Raw genomic sequence first — 20,283 nt, 5'->3', positions numbered from 1 at the left:
CCTGCAAGCTGCCTCCAGCCCACGGGGGTCGACAGCAGCCCTTGAGCCCCCAGCCCCAATCCATGGGGCTTGGCTTTCCCATTCATTATTGATCATATTTTATAAATCCAACGCCACACAATTTTTTCCACATTACCGGGAGCCGAGGGGAGGCTGCCCGGCCATTGGCGGAGGGGATGTCACGTGGGCGGGGTCACGTGGTCCGGAGAGGAAAAAAGGGGGTCCTTTTTGGTGTAAATCTGGACTCTAATTCTGTAATATATCAAGGAATCTCGTAAAACCGACACTAAAACGTCCCTGCCTACAAATCATCCGGCCAAATTATGAGTTCATTGTATTATGCGAATGCTTTATTTTCTAAATATCCAGCCGCAAGTTCGGTTTTCGCTACCGGAGCCTTCCCCGAACAAACTTCTTGTGCGTTTGCTTCCAACCCCCAGCGCCCGGGCTATGGAGCGGGTTCGGGCGCTTCCTTCGCCGCCTCGATGCAGGGCTTGTACCCCGGCGGGGGGGGCATGGCGGGCCAGAGTGCAGCCGGCGTCTACGCGGCCGGCTACGGGCTTGAGCCGAGTTCCTTCAACATGCACTGCGCTCCCTTTGAGCAGAACCTCTCCGGGGTGTGTCCCGGAGACTCCGCCAAGGCGGCGGGCGCCAAGGAGCAGAGGGACTCGGACTTGGCGGCCGAGACTAACTTCCGGATCTACCCCTGGATGCGAAGCTCAGGTAACGCCGCGCACCTAACCGTCTCCCGAGCCGCAGTGGCCCCGGGTACATTCCCCGAAAGGCGCCCCCTTCTCGGCCAAGTGTCCCTTTCCGCGTCCAGAGTGCTCCCGGCAGGAGCTCGGCCCTGGGGACGCGGCACCCCCTGGGCCGCGACCAGGCGCGCCGCCCCCACCCCACCCCCATTTTTGCTTGGTGCTCTCAGGCTCCCTCTGCTTCCCAGGCGGATCTCTCTCCGCCGACGCCGTGGCGCTCCGAGCCCCCAGCCCGCCCCCTACCCTTCCTCCCGGCCTTTTAGCTTTAAATATTTATCAACCGCGCCGGCACGGGCTGGAGACGAGGCCGTTTGTCTTTCGGAGGAAGGCTGGGGTTTGCAGAGAATAGCCATTAGGGTCTCCCCCTCCCTTCTCCCTTCCCCCGCGGGGGATCTCAGCTCTGGGTGTGTCCCCCAGCCCTAGCTTGGATAAGGTCTGGGGGAGGGGACCCAGCGCTGAACAATTCTCCCCTCCCCCTTCCTTCCCAGCCAACCCAGCTCCCCCATTATTCCCTTTTGGACAATTAGAGGTGGGCTCTAGAGGCCTGGCGGCAGGAGGGGGTATGAAAGGAGATGAGGATCCAGCCAGGGACACAGAGCCAGAGAGGCAGGTGGAAAGAGAGGGGCTGAGGCCAAGAGAGATGAGGCTCTTGACCCCCCAGTGAACTTGGGAAGGGGGAGGCAGAAGAACTAGGGAAAGGGGCAGAGGCCTCAGGGAAGTAGAGCTGGCTTCCTCAGGTGCCCTCCCTAGAGCTCCTAAGTGCCCCTGGTGAACTGGCTAACAAGTTTGCGGGTATCATTCCAGGAGGGTGAATGTCCTTTTGGGGGAGGGACTAGGACTCCATGGAGCCAAATCAAGAGTTAGAGAGTGCAGGCCACTGGACCCCATGGGGTCTCCTGACAAGCCTGTCCCAGACATCCTTCTTAATGCTGCCCTGGACTCCTGGCCAGCCCCAAGGTCTAGAAGCCCCAAGACGTGTGGTCAGAGGCTCCCAATCCAGCCAGGGTTGAGAGCCAGGAGAAGCCCAGCTCTTACACCATCAGCATTGGTGGTCATGGTCCCCATTACCTGCTCCATAATTCAACTGCATTTCCGGTTGATTTATCAAAGCCCAAATTTTTCTGCTTGTAAACATTTCAGTTTGGCTTTTATCTGACTTGAAATTAGGGCCCCAGCCCCTCCTCCCACTGTCCCCTTCCCAGGAGGGCTGGCACCAGCGCCTCCCCCAGCACCACCTCCCCCAAGCTGCCTCAGGGTTCTGGGCCCAACTTGGGCAGCTCTCCTCTACCCTTCAGCCCCCACCACGCAGATATTTCATGTTCCACCCCAACCCAGGCTGCTGTCTCTCCTCTCCCCGTGCCTTCCTGGAGGCCCAAAGATTGCTTTGGAGAACTGGGCAGGTGGCAGGCAGGGCAGCCTGGGCCTGTCTGAACCTCAGCCACTCACTGGAAAATAGCCGTCAGAGGGCAGCTGCTCTCAGACCAACTCCATGCTCCCTGCTCGGAGGAAATCTACAAATTCTCACCTTCTCCTCATTCCACAAGGGGGTGGGGGTGACATGGGACCTGTGAGGATTCTTTGTCTCCTATTCTTCTTGGGAAAAGCACTCAGGCCAGGCCTACAGCCCCACCCCAGGGTCACTTGCATGGTTTCCATTCCCCCACTCCCCCAAGACCATCAGAGTCAGCATCCGACATGAGAGGCCCGGGGTCCCTGGTCCCCAGGGTGATGGGAGGATTAACCTCCCTTCCTTCCACATGCTCCCCTTAGGCGCCGGGCCTTCAAGAGCCAGCAAATTAGATCTCGAGTTCAGAGCCCTGTGTTGGAAGACTTCCTGGATGGAAAATGGGAATGTTTGCCTCAAGAGGCCTATACAAAGGTTTGCACATTGAGAGAAGAGGGCAGGCATAGGCTGGGGTATGGAAAGTGAGAATTTGGTTTAATGGGAAAATGGGCTCTTCACCACCGACGCCAAGTCACACACAGGATCTAAGAGGGTGGTGGGCACTCTCGGGACTTTTTCCACACGCACTGATTTTTCTTCTCTAAATCCTGTGCGCAGGGACCGACCGCAAGCGAGGCCGCCAGACCTACACCCGCTACCAGACCCTGGAGCTGGAGAAGGAGTTTCACTACAATCGCTACCTGACCCGGCGGCGGCGCATCGAGATCGCGCACGCGCTCTGCCTCACCGAGAGACAGATCAAGATCTGGTTCCAGAACCGGCGCATGAAGTGGAAAAAGGAAAACAAGACCGCGGGCCTGGGGGCCAGCGGCCAGGACAAGACCGAAGCGGAGGAGGATGAGGAAGAGTGAGGGATGGAGAAAGGGCAGAGGAAGAGAGAGAAGAGAAAGGGAGAGGCCCAGCTCTGGGAACTGAACCAGAAAACAGATCAAATGCGGGGGGGGGGGGGGGGGGGTACTATTTAAATGGTAAAGCAGTTAAGTTTTTAAGGAGAGAAGGTGAAATTTTGAATTCTTAACACTGAGAAAAAAATACTACCTATAGAAAAGTACGTCGGCTTTGTTTTGTACAGTATGGGAAGGACATCTTCTACCTGTTCTGTAGCTTTCTGGAATTTGCCTGCCTTTTCTATGTCGCTATTGTAAGGTCTTTGTAAAATCTCGCTGTTTTGTAGGCCCCCTTCTTGACGCTGTCTTTGTGGTCTCTGGGTCTGGACAAACGTGTGTGCTTCCCCACCCTTCTGAGCCCCCGACTCCCCAGTAGTGGCACTGAAGGGGCCTTAGGGAGCCCCAAGGACCCACCGAGTAGCTCGAGTGTCCCCTCTGTGCACCTGGCCTGCCCGATGCTCCTTGCTCCCGCCAGCCCCTGTGATCCTCTTTACATTCTGTGTATATCTGAAGGATGGAGAAATAAAACACAAATAAAAAATAAACAGGTGCCCTATTTTCTGTGTCTCTCTAAGTTTGTCATGCAGCCCAATGTCCCTCTGCTCCAACTTCAGCCGCTGGCCCATTTCTTTCTGTGCTGGGTTCAGCTCTTTTTCCTGGTGCCCACCTGCTATGGGGGCTGCCAGCTCGTGAACACCGATATCAACCACATTCATTCCCTTTACACTTTCACACCCGTTGACGTACACAAATGCATATAATCACATATATTTACAGGTCTCATCACACATAAATAAATATATACACTGTCACATACAGTCATAAATAAAAACCCATATTCCTATGTTCACAGATAAACATACAGGCATTCACACATCCCAACTCCACACTCAGAACACATGCATTCATGTTCACACACACTCACAAGTAAACACACATTCACACTCACTCACAGACACATTTGTACGTACCAATGCACATTCACACGTTGGCTTGTAAACACACAGATTCACATCTGCCCCCAAGTAAACACATCCATGAGCCACATGCTCAGTCACACACATTCATGAAACAAAACAAAACAGGCACAGTTCCCCAAACTTCCTTGTCCAGGCCTTCCAATGAGGCTGCGGCGGCGCGGCTGCCCGGGTACAACTGCAGAGCTGAAATCCAGCGTGCTAGGCCGCATACGAGGGAAGGGGGGAAGGAAAGGGAAAATGAGCACCCAGCTCCACTCCAGCTTCTTGGGCGGCGTCGGGCAGCGGCCAGGCCGGAGAGCAGAGGCCTCGTGCCGGCCCAGGGAGGCCTCCGTCGCCAGGGTGCTCCCCGCTTCCCGCTCACTCGGCAAAGATTTTCCGCAAGAGCTATTCGGTTATTTTACTGCAATTTATTTTACTTTCATTTATTTCAATTTATCTCGTTCTAAATTAACACAGCGACCCAAATAAAACTTATAAATGAACCGGGGGCGGGGGGTAAATGAGCCCGCAGAGCGAGAGCGTGAGCGGCGAGTTTCCCGGCTGGGGTGGCCGCATCCCGGCCGCTCTGCGCCGCCCGCCCGCCCGCCGGGGTCCGCCGGCTCCTCCGCGCCTTTCTCTCCGCTCTCCGCGCTGCCGGCAACCTGGAATCTTCTCCGGAGGCAGAGAAAGAGAGAAAAAAGAAAAACATTTTGGGGGGAGGTTATTTCGTTTCCTGCATTTAGGCACTGGTACCTCCATTCAAAATACGGGAGTGTTTCAGGGGACCTGGGAAATATGGGGGGAATTTTGTTGTTGTTTTTGTCCAAAACACTCCCTGATGGAGGATGGCGTCTAAGCCGCTAGACCTGCGGAGCTGGTTTTTAGTACTTATTCGATTGTAAGCCCTGCATTATTTAAATTTAAAGAACGGGCATCCGGCCAGAAAGGGGTAGAGGGTTGGAGGGGAAGTGTGTCTTAAGAGAAGCTGTTGAATTTGAATTTGTAAGAAAAATGCCCTTAAACCTGCAGTTTCCCCCATTAATGACCTCAGAAGCCCCTGGAGAGCACATGAGTTGTGACAGGGAACCCGGGCATTCGGGCATTTGGGCGGGAGAGGCCAGAATCCGGCTTTACCCGCCTCCAAATTCTGGGGTGTGGAGGCGAGAATCCGCTTGCTAGACTGTCCGCCTTGGCCTCCATCCGGGCCACCGTTCCTCCTGGGGGGCAAAAACTAGGCCCTAGGGGATCTAGGGCCCCCACACCCGCAATGCTACAAGCCTCACAGGTAGGGGTCCCGCCATCTATAGGGCTGGGAACGAGGGCGGCGTGCAGAGGCGGAGAGGGGCGCTGAAGCTTTCATTTTGCCCTGATGTAAATGGCAAGTCTGGACACCGCATGCTGCTTCCGACTCACCCCCAAATTGTCTTAGAATGGTCCCTGTGTGGAGGATTTGGGGTGAATTTTTACTAGAAGAGCGAGGAGAGCTCCTTCGAGAATAGGGAGGTTCCGAAAAGGAGACCCTTCCCAGCTGAACCCTTGTGGCTCCTCCGCCTGATTCCCTTGCACCCCAAATCTCAGCCCTTCTCTGCATGGGGTTTCCCCAAAAAGCGAGAAGGAGAAGAAAAGAAGATGGCGACTGAGAAAAGGGTTGCTGGTGGAGCAGCCATGAAGAAATGCAATAAATTCCTTGTTGTTTTATGAAAATTTACAACTTTGTGATAGAAGTTTATGAGTGGTTGAATCCGCCGATTGGCCGGCGCCGGTCATGTGGCCGGGCGGTCGTGAACATGAACTTTTTATCATTTCCCTGGTGGTTATAATGCAGCATTCTTTTGGACACCACACCTAGGTCGGAGCACTGTCGTCCTTCAGGGCTCCAGCCTCTTGATATTTTTATACTTCAGTATCAGCTCGATAAAGCAAAAGAGAGAGAGGGGGAGAGGAAAAGAGAGAGAGGGAAGGAGGGGTGGGAATTACACAAAAGAGAGAACCAAAAATAATTTTAATTTCTAAGTTAATTTGCTTGCTGATCTGGGATTTTAGTCATCATGGAGGGTAAATGGACAATCTGCCCAGGACCGCAGCCTGATACCATTTTTCAAAGCCAGAACTTACTCCATTTTCTATGCAAATATCAGAAAATCGAAACACCCTCTCTCCCAAGTCAGAGAAGGGGAAGCGACGGCTCTCAGGTTGGGACAATATTATCGGGAAGATGAAGACGAAACCGAACGCTCTTTTTTCCCCCTCCTTCCTCCCCACCCCTTTCAACCGGAGGAAAAAAATCCCAAGGTCTGCAAAGGTAAGGGAGATTCTACAATTCTCTTCTTATTCTTTTGCATCAATTTTATAGGGGGTGGGGCTTGGGTTTGTCTCCCTCCCCCACTCCAAGACGGGGCCGAACCCCACCTCTGGGCGCTATAGGGAGAGGCTTCCCAGGATATTCTGTGACCGGAGAGAAGGGTGGCTGCTTCCTGGAGGGGGAGCCAAGGCAGGGAAGACGGGAAGAGGAACCGAAAGGGGACACAGAGGCGAGCTCTAAGTCGCCTTTTTAAGCTGGGAGGAGAGGCTCAAGCGAAGGGGCTGTGAAAGAGAGGATGGGGGTGTCTGGGCTTCTGGGCGCCCGCAGAAGCCGGTTGCTATGGCCTCCGTGGTTTGCGCCCCCTCCCCCTCCCACCATCCTTCCCTTGTCCCGGCCGCCCCCAGTTGCCCCGCGCAGTTCTCTTGCCCGGTGAGGGTATCAGCGATTTCCCAGCAGCATTGGCACGAGGGGCGGTGGCGCTGGAGGGAGTCCTGGTCTCTGGAGGGCCTAGGCTGGCGAGGGCGAGGAGTAGGCTAGAGAGACACAGAAAGAACAATTCACAGAGAAATGCTCATTATCTCCCTGAGGAGGAGATATTTCTGAAATTAAAGGGTTGTGGGTGGAGGCACCCAAATCGAGCAAGACCCCCCCAGGAAGCCTGCTTGAGAATGCCCAGGTCTCTCACCACTTGCACAGGAGGAAGCCTCGCTCTGCAGGGAGACAATTTTGTGGTTTTGACGCGGTAGGTTACAACGTGTTGGCTTCTGTGTAATATTGATTCTATTACTTGTGTTTTATTGGTATGGGGTGTGTGGATTTCGGTGGAGGAGAAAACTGCCATGTGTGTATCTGACGTGAAATCATTTCAAACTTTCTTGTGTGTGGCGATTGTGAAGAAGCTGTTTAGAGTGTTGTTGTTTTAGGCTTGTAAACAAAAACAAGAATTTAAAAAAAAAAATTAAGGGACCTGACGGCGTGCAGACTGGAAAGCTGCCTGGCGCTGAGCTCAGACAGCTACTCCTGTCCCTCCGGCGCCTGATTTCATTCCCTAGCCAGACCTCCTGAGGGGGGAGGCGGAGAAGAACCATTTTGGGCGGGAGACAGATCCCTCAAGTAGCTGATGGGGTGGAAAGAAGGCGAAAACCGCGAGGTGAACACTTAAAAATAGAGTGAGAGGGTTTCTGGGGAATCTTCCAGCCTAGAAATAAGCGATTTTGGGCACGGAGGACAGGAAAGACTGATTTAGTTTGCACAAATAGGTGACTGCTTTTCTCTGTTTAAAGACCAGAGCATTCAGCCTCGGGCATCTGGTTGCCCAGGGATGGCAGGGTCTGGGGTGTGTGGGGGTATGTTGGCTCTCTCAGTCTTGAGCTGGGAAGACAGCGACGCAGCCACTTGTGGCACAGGAGGGGGCCCCTGGAGGCACAGGTAGATGACCTGAAAGCAGGCCCGCACTGGGTGCCTGGAGGAACCCCTTGGCTGCGTAGCGAGAGAAGTTCTCGGCCAGCACCCACGGCACTCGGAGCCTATTCTCAAAGGAAAAATCCCACAAACCAACCCAGACTAAAGGTCTTTTTCTCCTGGAGTCTTTGCGGGGTATAAATCATCCCTTAGTATGCTCTGACCCAAATTATGCGGTTTGCTGCCATCTACCGTCCGTTCGGAGACATGCGGCTTCCGCGCCGCGAGCCCCGCGTCGCTGCTGCACCGCGCCCGACGCCTGGAGCCCGGGCCGCTCAGGTTTGGCGGGATATTCGGGGGATTTCAGGCCCGGATTGTCGCTTTCCGCTGGATCTTGGTTCCCGATCGCCCGCGTGTGGATTAGAGAACAAGTATCCCTCTCGTCCGCCCTCTCCATCCCAGCTCCCAACCTGGCGACTGGCTGAGGAAGCGGCTTTTTCCAGGGCGTATTTAAAGAGAACTAGTACTGCATCCCGCGGGCAGGGGGCCCTGAATCAAAGGGTTGGGGGATCACAGCCGTGAGCCCTTCCTCCCCCGCAACCCAGGCGGGAGAGGGGATCATCCGGGCCGCTCGAGAGATCCGAGGCCAAGGCTGTTCGAGGTTTATTTGGTTTTCTTTTCGGCCAAGGGAGGGGGCCGGCAGGGGAGTTGCCGGCCTCAGCAGTTCCACTCGGTTGTCAAAAGACAAACCGGGTCTGTTTTCTCCGGGTTGGCTGGTGGGTCTTGCCAGTTCCTTGGCCGGTGAGTCCTCGATGAAGGAATCGAGCCGAGTTTTCTGGAAACTGTTGGTGTCTGCAAGTGAGTGTGGGTCCCCTCCCCCATTCTCGATCGTTTCAGGCGAAATCGACACAAACATGCTTTGCGAAAAAAATTGAGAGTGGGAGTGGGAATCAATCATTAGGGAACCAAACCATTGTTATTTCCGTTCCTGCCGGACCCCTCACACCCGCTTAACTCGACCGCTTTCCCAGAAGGGGGTGGCGAGGGCGGGGTGCGCGCCTCTGCTGCCGCCTTTGAATATTGGCCCCTGTCTCACGGGTTACTGATTAGCTCGGGCTTTCAAGCCGCAGGAGGAAGCTCTGGCCGCTCCTTTCAAGGTGCTGTGGCCCCAGTTCCTGGGCGGGGGCTCCAGGAAATTGCCTGTGGTGCCAGGCAAGCTGAGGTGTTACTAGGGTCTGGCCCGGAGCTGCCGAGGTCCAGGGGCCCGGCGGTGCTGGGGGCAAACGCTACGGTGTCTGCCCCACGTCTTCGGCGCCTCCTGATTCTGGGCCGCAGGAGCAGCCTTTTCAGCTTTTCTGCAGCGAGAGTGACTTTCTGGCGGCTAGAAGGCTCAGCCCCAGCGCGGGAGGCCCAGAGGGAGCGCGCCCCGAAAGTCTTGGGCCCCTCGGAGATTTTTTCTTATGGGTAATCCGAAAGACAGGTAGGGAGGGGAAGGGGGCTGGTAGACAGGGTTGAAATACTTGAGGGCTCTGCTCCAGGGTGCCCCTCTACCCGGGGGAGGAACCGGGAGAGCGAGCCGCACCACCGCCCACTCCCCCCTCAAGATCACAGACTATGCCGTTCATTTGCATAATGGAAATGAGGTCTTTGTAAGCAGCTTTGGACCGGACAATTTCAAGCCAATGTCCCATCTAAACAGCTCCCAGAGGTTGGGAGCAGCCACACTGCTCCCTCTGGGAATATTATGTTCCCCAAACCCAGAGTCCAGGGCAAGAACTAGGGTGAGATATTTTAAGTCGCCCCACCCCAGCCAGAGTTGAGAGTGAGGAGGGGAAAGGTGCCCACAACCCAAAGAGCTGGGGGTGGGGACAGCTCTGTAGCCAGAGGAAATGGGAAGCCTGGACAATGTCTCAGTCCTCCTCCCCTCCATCCATATACAGAGACCCCTCCCTGAGGTTACCCAGACAGGAGAGTTTTACTCCTGAGCCGAATACCACTTGGATATTTCCCCGGGAGCTGGAACGTGTGTGCAGCCACAGGACCGCAGACCCGAAGTACAGAAAATTAGAATTATAAATCCCGCCTGTGGGGTTTCTGTATAATCCTTCTGTTGTGTACTCAGACTCAGTACACATTTAGATCCACCTCTCCATACACACTTCCTCATTGAGGCATGGAGAGACACCCCAGACCGGCAGACAGCCGTGCCTGCTGTGTATTTACATATTCCCCCTTGGAGACAGACAGACGGCGGTGGACAGAGCCACAGACAGATTCGTAGAGACCTGGCTCCAGAAACCAGGCGGCCTCTGGCCGGGCCCTGCCTGCCTGCTCTTTCTCCCAAACAAACGGATCAGACGAATAAACGCTCATAAATACCTCTGGGCTTAGATAAGAGCGATGAGGCGCTATTTCCTTTCATGCCGGACTCCAGGCGCCCAGGCCCTGCCTTTGCGGCTCCATCTTATGACAGGCAACCTGCAGAGGTGAGGTTAATTTGGGGCAGCAACTCTAAGGGTAAGGTGATTTTTGTGCCTCTATCCCAGAGGAAGCCTCCCTCCCTCACCGCATCTTACTTTGTCCAGACTCCACAGGAAAGCCCACTCAGTCCAGTCCTAGGATGGGGATATTGTGGCCAGGGAGGAGGCAGGGAGGGCTGAGGCCCAAGGCCCAGCCTCAGTGTCAGGGAGAAGGGAGGTGCACTTTCTCCACCTTGCTCCCCTGCCCAAATATTCCCCATTCCTCTCTAGGAGTGGGCCCAATCTCAGCTAGAATGCAGCGTTTGTGATCCTCCATCATTAGGAGGCTTGAGTTTATTTTCTTAAATCTTGATAACCGCCCCCCCCCAGAGGTGGGCTAGGAAGTGGTCACTGGGATATCCAGGGATCGCCACTTGGCCATGAAGCTGCAGCCTAGAATTTGTCCTCAGTTCAGGGAACCTTGCAGGCCACTTTACAACCAACCAAGTTGCCATCCTTGGTCACCAATCTCAGCCCTCCAACACTTTCCCTAGTGTTTTGTGCTGTCTTCAGTGGGTAGAGGTGACTCATAAAAAGGAATCCAAAGAACAAGGCAGAGGAGGGTCAGTCTAGCCCTTTCATCATCCGACTTTGTCTCATACCCTGGACCATTCCTGGCCCCAGGTCTGGAGGTTGTCACTCTTTAGTGCCCGGCCTCCACATGCATATTAGAATGTTGAAAACATGTTGTGGCTCAGTCTTCCAGCCTGGCTTCAATGCTCATTTTCCTTAGGTGAGAGAGGGAGAGTGAGCACTGGAGAGAGGGAGCCAGAGACGTACACTCTCTCTCACACCCAAGCTTGTAGGGCAGCAAAGCTGGTGATACAAACATGGGGTGTCGGAGGGATTGTAGAGATGCTGAGAGACAGACAGAAGGGTGGTGAGCATCTGGAGAGGGGATGCAGGCTGATAGTTGTAAACTGCCTGCTGAGTCCCCAGGAGGACCCAAACATCCCTCCCTCAATTATAAAACTAAAGCAAAATCAAGTCTTGGAAAATTAATTTTAAAAAGAACTGCCAGCTTCTGGAGAGACCTAGAAAAGGAGTGCGAGCACCTCTCTTTCCGGTGGTCTCTGATTGCCTCAGGTATCAGGAGGGTTTGAGGACCCCAAATTGGAGAAGGAACAGTTTCCTCCCCGGACTCACTTACTGAGACAGTCTTGATTTCTATGAATCTGTAGCCCAGGACACTCATGTCTTCTGGGGTAGGAGGTGGCGGTCCAGTGAGGATTGCAGACAGGAGAGGGATCAAACAAACCGAGGCTGGGGGATGCCCCTCACTCCTGTCCATATCCCTGAGTGAGAAGCCAGCTAGTCTGCTTCCCCAGTGCCCCTTCCCGTGCCAAGAGCGAGCAGTACATACTAGAACCAGGCGGGGTGTCTTGGGCAGCGGCAGCCTTAGTCTTCCAAGAAGCTCCTAGCCTAGCTGCAGAGCCAAAGGGAGAGGCTTGGGCTCAGACCCTCTTTCCATTTCCCGGCCTCTGGGTCCTCTGAGCAGCAGGCTCTGGCCTGCCCCTCAGACCATAAGAGTTGTGGAGAAGCAGGAAGAATAGACCTCGGCTTGGAGGAGACAGTAGATCTGAGAAGCAGGAAAAACGGTTCTCAAAACCTGAGAAAGTGTTTCTTCTTTAGCTTCTCTTTCTGAAAACGATGCCATTAGTGGAGAACTCTTCTTCCCTCTACTAATACAAAACGAGAGAAATAAACCTTCTCCTTTAGTCCTTTCCTAACGAGATTAAGATTCGAGATTCAGGCACATTTACCCACCCTTCCCTCGAGGGAATGGGGCTCGAGCAACGCAGGGGTTAACTTTTCTGAAAACACAATTAACTTTTTCCTATCCTGCGTGGGGAGGGGAGGGATATATTTATTTAATCACTGGGGGATGGGGTGGTCTCCATCCAAATGCTTCCTCCTCCCGCAAAGGCACAGACGCGTCCTTCGCAGATCCTACGTAGGTGGAATAGGACGTGTCGTGTTGTTGGGGAGAGAGAGAAAGGAGAAGGAGAAGAAGGAGGAAAAAAAAGGTTGATAGGTTTGTGCGCGGGTCCCTCGTGCGGGCTGCGCTCCTCCTGGGTGCTATTTGACAATTCCTGCTTCTGCCATTGGTCAGTGTTGGATCAGATGGTTGTATTTCCTTCTGGCCCTCACTGGCACCTCGCCATCCCCCCTCAGCTAAAACCCAATCTCAGATATACTACTAATAGGCGCGGCGCTCGGACTATAAAACACAACAAATCATAAAGCCGGCGAAGCAGCAGCGGCCGCGCGCCTCCCCTCCCAATGAGTTCCTATTTCGTGAACTCCACCTTCCCCGTCACTCTGGCCAGCGGGCAGGAGTCCTTCCTGGGCCAGCTACCGCTCTACTCGTCGGGCTATGCGGACCCGCTGAGGCACTACCCCGCGCCCTATGGGCCCGGGCCCGGCCAGGACAAGGGCTTTGCCTCTTCCTCCTATTACCCGCCGGCTGGCGGCGGCTACGGCCGAGCGGCGCCCTGCGACTACGGGCCGGCGCCGGCCTTCTACCGCGAGAAGGAGTCGGCCTGCGCGCTCTCGGGCGCCGACGAGCCGCCCCCGTTCCACCCCGAGCCGCGGAAGTCCGACTGTGCGCAGGACAAGAGCGTGTTCGGCGAGACCGAGGAGCAGAAGTGCTCCACTCCGGTCTACCCCTGGATGCAGCGGATGAATTCGTGCAACAGTGAGTGAGACTTCTCGCCCTCGCCCAGACCCCCGCGGGTCTCCACCTCCGGGAGACAGGACTAGGAAGGCTTCCCCGCCCCCCCTTCTCCCCCAGGGTTCTAGGTGGGCGTCTCAGTGAGGAGCCGAGAGGAGATTGGGCGCCTGCACTGGGTCTCCCGCTCTGTCCTTTCGCCCTCAGGAGTTACAAAGTTTGCAAAGTCCCAGCTGCACTCGGAGCCAGGGGGAGCGAGTGGGCTCTCTGGGAGTATCAGGCCAGAGCGGGATTCCGGGTCAGGGAAGGGGGCAGGGGCTGCTGTCACGGGCTTGCCTTTCCCTTGGCGCCCCCAGCCCTGGTCGGGTCCCCCACCCAAAGACTGTTCCCTTAAAAACGGAGTGCGTCATGGGAAGGGGGCGGCGTGACGCTGGCAGAGACTTGAGTCTGTCCCGGACTGTGTTTCCCTGGGGGTCGGGGGCTGGGGAAAGATGAGGCACCAGGAAAGGGGTGGTAGTCAGAGGAGGGAGGGAATAAGGGGAAGAAAGAGAGAGGGAGCGGGCCGAGGGGGAGACAGGGAGAAGCAGGCGCCTGAGTCTCAGGTTGGATTATTTGTCGGCCTTAAGTCCCAAATTGATGTCCATTAGAAGGACACGAAAGTGAGGAGCCGTTAATGCCGACTATGGATCGATCCAAGTCATTACGGATTAAGGGCCGGAATCTATCATAGGGTGGTGGCGGAACCAGATGGATGGAAAGAAAAGATGCCGCTAGGAAGAGACACACCTGGCCAGTACTTCCCCAGCCCCTCCCCTTAGGCTCAGGTGGGATTTTAAACTGCTCCTCCCATCCCCCCATCGAGAGTCTAGACTGGAGGCGCAGGCCTGAGAGACCCGGAGGGAATCTGGAGGGGGCGCTGGAGGAGTGAGGAGGGGCAGGGAACCAGAGAGTGGAGGGCATCCCGAGACAGGCTGGAGTCCGTGTTTGAGGGTTGAGTGGGGGAGGGGGGCTCTGGCCCTGGTGACCCCAGGCCTCAGCATCTCCTTTCTGCGTAACAGGTTCCTCCTTTGGGCCCAGCGGCCGCCGTGGCCGCCAGACTTACACCCGCTACCAGACCCTGGAGCTGGAGAAGGAGTTTCACTACAATCGCTACCTGACCCGGCGGCGGCGCATCGAGATCGCGCACGCCCTGTGCCTGACTGAGCGGCAGATCAAGATCTGGTTCCAGAACCGGCGCATGAAGTGGAAAAAGGAGAGCAAACTGCTCAGCGCGTCTCAGCTCAGTGCCGAGGAGGAGGAAGAAAAACCAGCCGAATGAAGGCGCTGGAAAGGGAGGGGGAACGTGAAAGGGAGAGGCCTGTGGGGCATCGAGAGCCCGGTGGAGGCTCTGCGGGTGGGGGCGCCCGGGGACCTGCTCTCCAGCGCAAGACAGGCGGGGCCCAGCGCTCTCCTGGACGCCCCCCGCCCGCAGAGCTCTAGCTGGGGGCTGGGAGGCCGTGCCGCTTGAGCCCACCCAGCAGCCCGCTCACCCCCTCCAACCCGGTGGAACCCGCCTCCGCCCGATCAGGCTCCCCGTGAGAACTGAGGACCGAACTCACTTGGTGTTTCCTGGAAGCAGAGCAAAATACTCTTGTCCGTGTCGCGTCTCATTTCGTCCATGTCCCCCGTGCACGGTTCAATGGTAGATTCGCAGTCCCCTCAGCGGGGGCCTCGAAGACTCCCTGACCCCAGACCTCTCTCCCACCCCCTCCCCAAAGCCACTGGAAGGAGCACATACTACCTAGAAGTAAGAAGAGGAGCCTCAGAAGAAAACAAAGTTCTATTTTATTAATTTTCTATGTGTTGTGTTTGTAGTCTTGTCTTAGCTCTGGACGTGAAATACTTCGGTAATAATATTAATAATAATAATAATAATAATAAAGACGTAAAAACTCGCCGCTCAGTCACCTCTGCTCCTCCCCTGCCACTCCCCCGCCCTCACGCCACCCCATCGTCCCCGTGCCGGAAGCTCTGCAGCAAAAGCAGGAGCCCTGGTCGGCCCAGCGGGCCGACAAGACTCGGAAGTTACAGTTGAGATAAAGGCTGGAGCGGTCCCGCCCCGGCTCCAGCGCCGCGCCTCCCCGGTGCTGAGGCTCAGAACCGTTTCTCCCGGTGCAGACTTGGGGGACGGAGAAGGCCATTTCCCCTCTTATTCTCTAGCATTTCCTCGTTTGTCCGTGGCAGGAGGGCCACCATCGAGGCCCCCTCGCCTGGAGCTCCTGCAGAGACTGAGCCAGGCGGGTCTCCGGCTTTTCTGTCCTCGCGCTCGCGGAGGCCCACGGCCTTTGGCCTGTCCACATGGCCTGATCTCCGCCGGCCTTGGCACTCAGCTCCGGGCCTGTGGCTCCGGAGACTAAAGCGGAGCTACTGACTATCTCTTGGCCCGCAGCTGGAGGTTCCAGGCGCCCCTTCCTGCCTCAAGCAGGAGCTCAGCGACAAGTAGGGGAATGCGAGACCGCCGCCAGGCGCAGGGCGAAGGGCACGACTTTCCCCTGCTCCTTGGAGACCTGAAGGCAGGAGGCCAGGTGATGAGGCGGTTTGGCCATCCCCTCAACGAAAAACGACCCATTCTCTCCCCACCCCCACCCTCACCCAGGCGGCATGCTGCGGACACTGTTTTCCTTTCTTCCTCCTCCCTCTCTCCCTTTTTTATTTTTAAAGAAAATAGCCGCCCTGCAGAAGGGCCCCAGCTGCGTTGGTCTCGGGCCGCCCAGCGCGCTCAGGAAGGTGCCGCCGGCCCTCGGAACCCCTTCCCGGGAAGGCGTGGGCTGCCGGGCGGATCCTGAAACTGCCCAGCCGCCAGCGCGGGCTCTCGCGTGGGGCCTCCCGATGCAAGAGCAGTCATCTGGCAGGAGGGACGGGGTCCTGCCTTGATGTCAACCCTCTGAACCACGTTTCCATCTAAACCCCAGCCGGTGACGCGGTCGCCGCCACCTTTTTCCCCCGCGACTAGGCCGCTTAGCTGCAGCCCTGCTCATCCTCTGGGGTCCCTGTCTTGCTCTGTCATTCCCTGGGCCTGGCTAAGGATGGGGAGGAGGTCAAGAAGAGGATTCCAAACTTCTCTGGGGCCCAGAAGTGAAAGCTTCTCCTTCGAACCCCTGGCCCCGCCGTGCCGGTTGGGCCTGGACGCCTTGGCTGGGCCACTGCAGCCTGGTTATGAAGCAGGCCAGGCCGAGCTCGCGGGGGATCCCCGTTGCAACCATTGTTTTTCACACACATCTTCCAACCCTCCCCCCCATTTCCGCCCCCAACTCGGAGACTTACAAAGCCCGAGTAAGGGAAAAGCAACTCAATCTTTGATCATCTCATCCAGAGTTAAAATAATGACAGGGAGAAGGACACAAATAGACTAACTCCACTCCCAAGAAGGTGGTTAAAGGCTCAAGTGGGTCCCTCCTCTAAAAGACTCAACCCTGCTGGTGAGCCTAGGCCGGGTTTCTTTCTCGCCCGGCGGTTGCAGGGACCCAACAGGAAGGCAGCCGTCGCCGCCATGGCGGTCTGCGGCCCGCGCTCCCGCCAATCGCCGGGAGGTGGCGCGCTCTGCTCAGAGGCGGCCGCCAACCTTCTCCCTGTTTCTCCCCCTTCTCCTTTTTTCCCCCTCTCTCGGAGGCTCGCATTGAATCGGCCCTAACGATTCTCGGATCGTCATTATTTGTAACCATAGAGCATGAATTACCTCTTGAGGTCATCAGCGAGAATTTACGACTGGTCAACAAAAGCACGTGATTCCCTAACGCCCCCCCATCCCCCTTCCAACCCCCCCCCCCATATTTGGCCGCATACATAGCAAAACGAAGTACAGTGCATCGCTATAATTCATTAATACATCATAAATCGTGAAGCACAGGGTTATAACGACCACGATCCACAAATCAAGCCCTCCAAAATCACCCAAATGAGCTCGTACTTTGTAAACTCCTTCTCGGGGCGTTATCCAAATGGCCCGGACTATCAGTTGCTAAATTATGGCAGTGGCAGCTCTCTGAGCGGCTCTTACAGGGATCCCGCTGCCATGCACACCGGCTCTTACGGCTACAATTACAATGGGATGGACCTCAGCGTCAACCGCTCCTCGGCCTCCTCCAGCCACTTTGGGGCGGTGGGCGAGAGCTCGCGCGCCTTCCCCGCGCCCGCCCAGGAGCCCCGCTTCAGGCAAGCGGCGTCGAGCTGCTCCCTGTCCTCGCCCGAGTCCCTGCCCTGCACCAACGGCGACAGCCACGGCGCCAAGCCCTCTGCTTCGTCCCCCTCCGACCAGGCGACCCCGGCCAGCTCCAGCGCCAATTTCACCGAAATAGACGAGGCCAGCGCGTCCTCGGAGCCTGAGGAAGCGGCGAGCCAGCTAAGCAGCCCGAGCCTAGCCCGGGCACAGCCAGAGCCCATGGCCACCTCCACAGCCGCGCCCGAGGGGCAGACTCCGCAGATATTCCCCTGGATGAGGAAGCTTCATATCAGCCATGGTAATTCTCGCTCTCGCTCCCTTTTTTTGTCTTCTCGGCTTTCCTTCTCTGCGTTTGGGGGGGGGGGGTGCGGGTGCCAGGAGAGCTTGGCTTTTCCTCAAATAGAGATTTATTTTTTTCCAGAGAGGGAGAAATCTCTAAGAGGGTCCTCATAGCCCGGGGGGGAGAGAGAGAAAGGTCTTTAGCTGGGGGGCTGGGAAGGAGTATTTTAATAATTTGTTCCCAGATTCGGCTTAGGTTTTATTCGCCCAGCTGTCCTAGCTTTTGGATGAAGGATGGGGTTTATATAACATGGGGAAGGTTCCTGCTTACCCCCGAAATTTTGAGACTGCCGCTAGCAAAGGAGGGGCCAGCAGTAAAACGAGCTTTCCAGGGCAAAAGTGCAGCCCTCTCCTCCCTCCCGGGGCGAGCGGCCGCCTGAGCCCAGCGAAGGGTGAGGCACAGAGAGGGAGCGAGAGACAAAGCCGGGCGCATTTGCTGCCGGCAGAAGTGGGGGCTGTAGGAGAAGGGGGTGCAGAAAGCAAGCTTGAAGGCGGGCGTCTGGAGTGGGGAGGATTGGAGCTGCGGTGAGCTGGGTGCTGGGGACGCCTGGGTCCTGCTCCACGCCCCCCTCCCACCCAGTGCCCCCTCCCTTAACCGGAATAACGTTGCCTCGCGGCTCTACTCTGTCTGCTCCAGATATGACCGGGCCTGACGGGAAAAGGGCCCGGACCGCGTACACCCGCTACCAGACCCTGGAGCTGGAGAAGGAGTTCCACTTCAACCGCTACCTGACGCGGCGGCGGCGCATCGAGATCGCCCACGCGCTCTGCCTGTCCGAGCGCCAGATCAAGATATGGTTCCAGAACCGGCGCATGAAGTGGAAGAAAGACAACAAACTGAAAAGTATGAGCCTGGCTACAGCCGGCAGCGCCTTCCAGCCCTGAGCCTGCCGGGAGGAGCCCTGGGCGGCCCAAGAGCCCGCGCCGCCCCCAGCCTGGCCCCTCCAAGCATCCCCACGCTGCCGCTGCCCCCTGGGGACCGGTCCCAGGAGCCTGCCTCGCCCCGGCCTTGTGTTACGATTTTTCGTTTGGTCTTAGGTCTTCCTGTGGCTCCCTCTCTCTTGGACTGGTTAATCTTGTTATTATTGTTAATAATAATGGTAATTATTTTCCCTCCATGGTCCCCACTCCCCTCCGCTCGCCCCAAATCCGCCAGTGTTTCTGAATGTTCGTGTCTGTGGTTGCACTCCTTCCCCCAGGAAAAAAAAGAAACTCGCATGTTTAATGTGAACTTTCCCCTCCCCATCTGTGTTCTAACTTATTTATAAAAGGATGATCGCTGTATTTTGAGTTTCAGCTTGAAACTTCTCTAAGGGGCAGCAGTTGAGGTGGGGTAGTGCCGCAGCGCCGGGCCCAGCTGAGCTGGCCTCGGAGACGGAGTCCATGACTGTGTCTGTTTCCACCCTCCTCTTCCTCCTCCCTCCCTGCTCCGCAGGCCCAAGTCTCCCAGTGGCTTGGTTCTGGGGTGGAAAGGGGCCAGGGAGGGCCAAAGAGGTGATGTTGAGAAGAGGGAAGGTAAAATAGTGAGATTTAAGTTCCTGCCGCCTGGGGAGGCCTTGCAGGGCCTGGTCTGGGAGTGTACGGAAACAAAAATAATCCTCAGTGTAAAATGTCTTGTGTATTTCTCTGTGAATCCGTGGGTCTGGCATAGAGGGCCCAAAGCTTGTACATATGGGGATAGTCTGGGTCAGACCCATCCCCTCCCCCCTACCCATTTCGCTTCCAAGACCATTTGTAGTGAGCGAGTGGATGCTGTGCTCCGTGTGAAATCTGTCTTTGCCGGGCCTGTCTCAGTGATTCGCTTTTGGTATTTGTTTGTAGCTTTCCTTGAAGTCAAATAAATGTCTCCCCTACTCCACTGCCCTTCCACTCGTCTTTTCTCTGGCGGCCTGCCTCTCCCATCACCAGGCACACCCTAGACCATTCTTGATAGATCTGGGGTGTAAGGAAGGGAAAGCAGGAGGCTTACCAGCAGCCCCTCACAGCCGCCCAAGTCCCTGCTTGGCCAGCAGTGCTTGGGCCAGGGTACAGGCTTTCATGCCTGGGGGGCTGAGAGACCCAGAAACCCCCTGTGGGGCTAGAGCTGGGGCCAAGGAAGGCTGAGCTGGATGCAACCCTGGCCTTCCACCAGCCAGCCAGAAAAGCCTCTGGAAACCTCTTCAGGGAAAGTATTTGGGCCTAAGACCTGAGCAGGAGGCCCTGGCCTTTCAGGCTTGGCACAGGCCTGCCCAGTCCTGCTGTCCCCTGCTCCAAATCCCAATTCAGCTCTGCCACCCACTAAGGCAAAAAAAATTGTAAAAATCTGCTTGATTTCAAAGGTTTCCTCTCATCTTTAGTTTTCTCTACACTTATCAGGGGCTCCCTCTCTCCAGGGGCCCAACTGACCTTCCCTCTTGATTATGAGCTGGGGTCCCTCCTAGAAGACCCCTGGTTTCCCCTCCAGCCAGACTGGCCCAGGGCCAGGGCCCAGTCCTTCTCCATCCAAGTCAGCCTCCACCCTGAGCGCAAGAGTCAAGTCTGGACACTTACCCGGTCAATCCCTTCCAGCTTGGCCCAACTTCTTACAGGACCTGGGGGGAGGGGGAGCTGGTGAGGAGGCAGCCGAGGGTCGTGGAGGTTCTACTGGGCCCTACTTTCCCCTCACCCCTTGACTTTGTTCCCCTTTGTCCATAGCAAACTATCCCAAAAGTCGCTATGACATTTAGATGTCAAATGGATAGGGGTTTTATCTCGAAGTTAGATCGTAAAAATCGCCGAGAAGTCAGACAGATACCCCTCACTGGCTCG

The 20,283-nt window shown here is 56.3% G+C and overlaps 4 protein-coding genes and 1 long non-coding RNA gene across 5 annotated transcripts in view; 4 read left to right on the top strand and 1 right to left on the bottom strand.

Moving 5' to 3' along the window:
* The first annotated feature begins 194 nt into the window (after positions 1–194).
* Positions 195–3,663, top strand: HOXB7 (homeobox B7). The gene is made up of 2 exons (XM_001918171.6): positions 195–723; positions 2,818–3,663. Exons 1-2 carry the CDS (start codon positions 324–326, stop codon positions 3,069–3,071), a joined length of 654 nt encoding a protein of 217 aa, XP_001918206.1. The 5' UTR covers positions 195–323; the 3' UTR covers positions 3,072–3,663.
* Positions 3,664–4,478: 815 nt separating this feature from the next.
* LOC138916145 (uncharacterized) lies at positions 4,479–20,253 on the bottom strand. Its single transcript, XR_011422934.1, has 3 exons — positions 20,026–20,253; positions 5,480–6,901; positions 4,479–4,735 (listed from the first exon to the last, which is right to left on the bottom strand). It is a non-coding gene; the product is annotated as an uncharacterized lncRNA (long non-coding RNA).
* HOXB3 (homeobox B3) overlaps positions 6,230–20,283 on the top strand; it is a 55,189-nt gene continuing 41,135 nt past the window's right edge. The window contains exon 1 of the mRNA XM_070226238.1: positions 6,230–6,368. The gene's annotated coding sequence lies outside the window, so the exon portion shown is untranslated. The remainder of the gene's footprint in view (positions 6,369–20,283) is intronic.
* On the top strand, positions 6,901–14,893 carry HOXB6 (homeobox B6). Its single transcript, XM_003362395.5, has 2 exons — positions 6,901–12,986; positions 14,018–14,893. Exons 1-2 carry the CDS (start codon positions 12,572–12,574, stop codon positions 14,275–14,277), a joined length of 675 nt encoding a protein of 224 aa, XP_003362443.1. The 5' UTR covers positions 6,901–12,571; the 3' UTR covers positions 14,278–14,893.
* On the top strand, positions 15,593–19,354 carry HOXB5 (homeobox B5). The gene is made up of 2 exons (XM_001502074.6): positions 15,593–17,455; positions 18,134–19,354. The coding sequence occupies exons 1-2, from the start codon at positions 16,894–16,896 to the stop codon at positions 18,379–18,381; spliced, it is 810 nt and encodes a 269-aa protein (XP_001502124.2). The 5' UTR covers positions 15,593–16,893; the 3' UTR covers positions 18,382–19,354.

The sequence above is a fragment of the Equus caballus genome, chromosome 11 (assembly GCF_041296265.1).
Source record: "Equus caballus isolate H_3958 breed thoroughbred chromosome 11, TB-T2T, whole genome shotgun sequence".
Lineage (NCBI taxonomy): Eukaryota > Metazoa > Chordata > Mammalia > Perissodactyla > Equidae > Equus > Equus caballus.
Note: the sequence above shows the minus strand (reverse complement) of the source record. Positions and strands in the feature narration are given on the sequence as shown.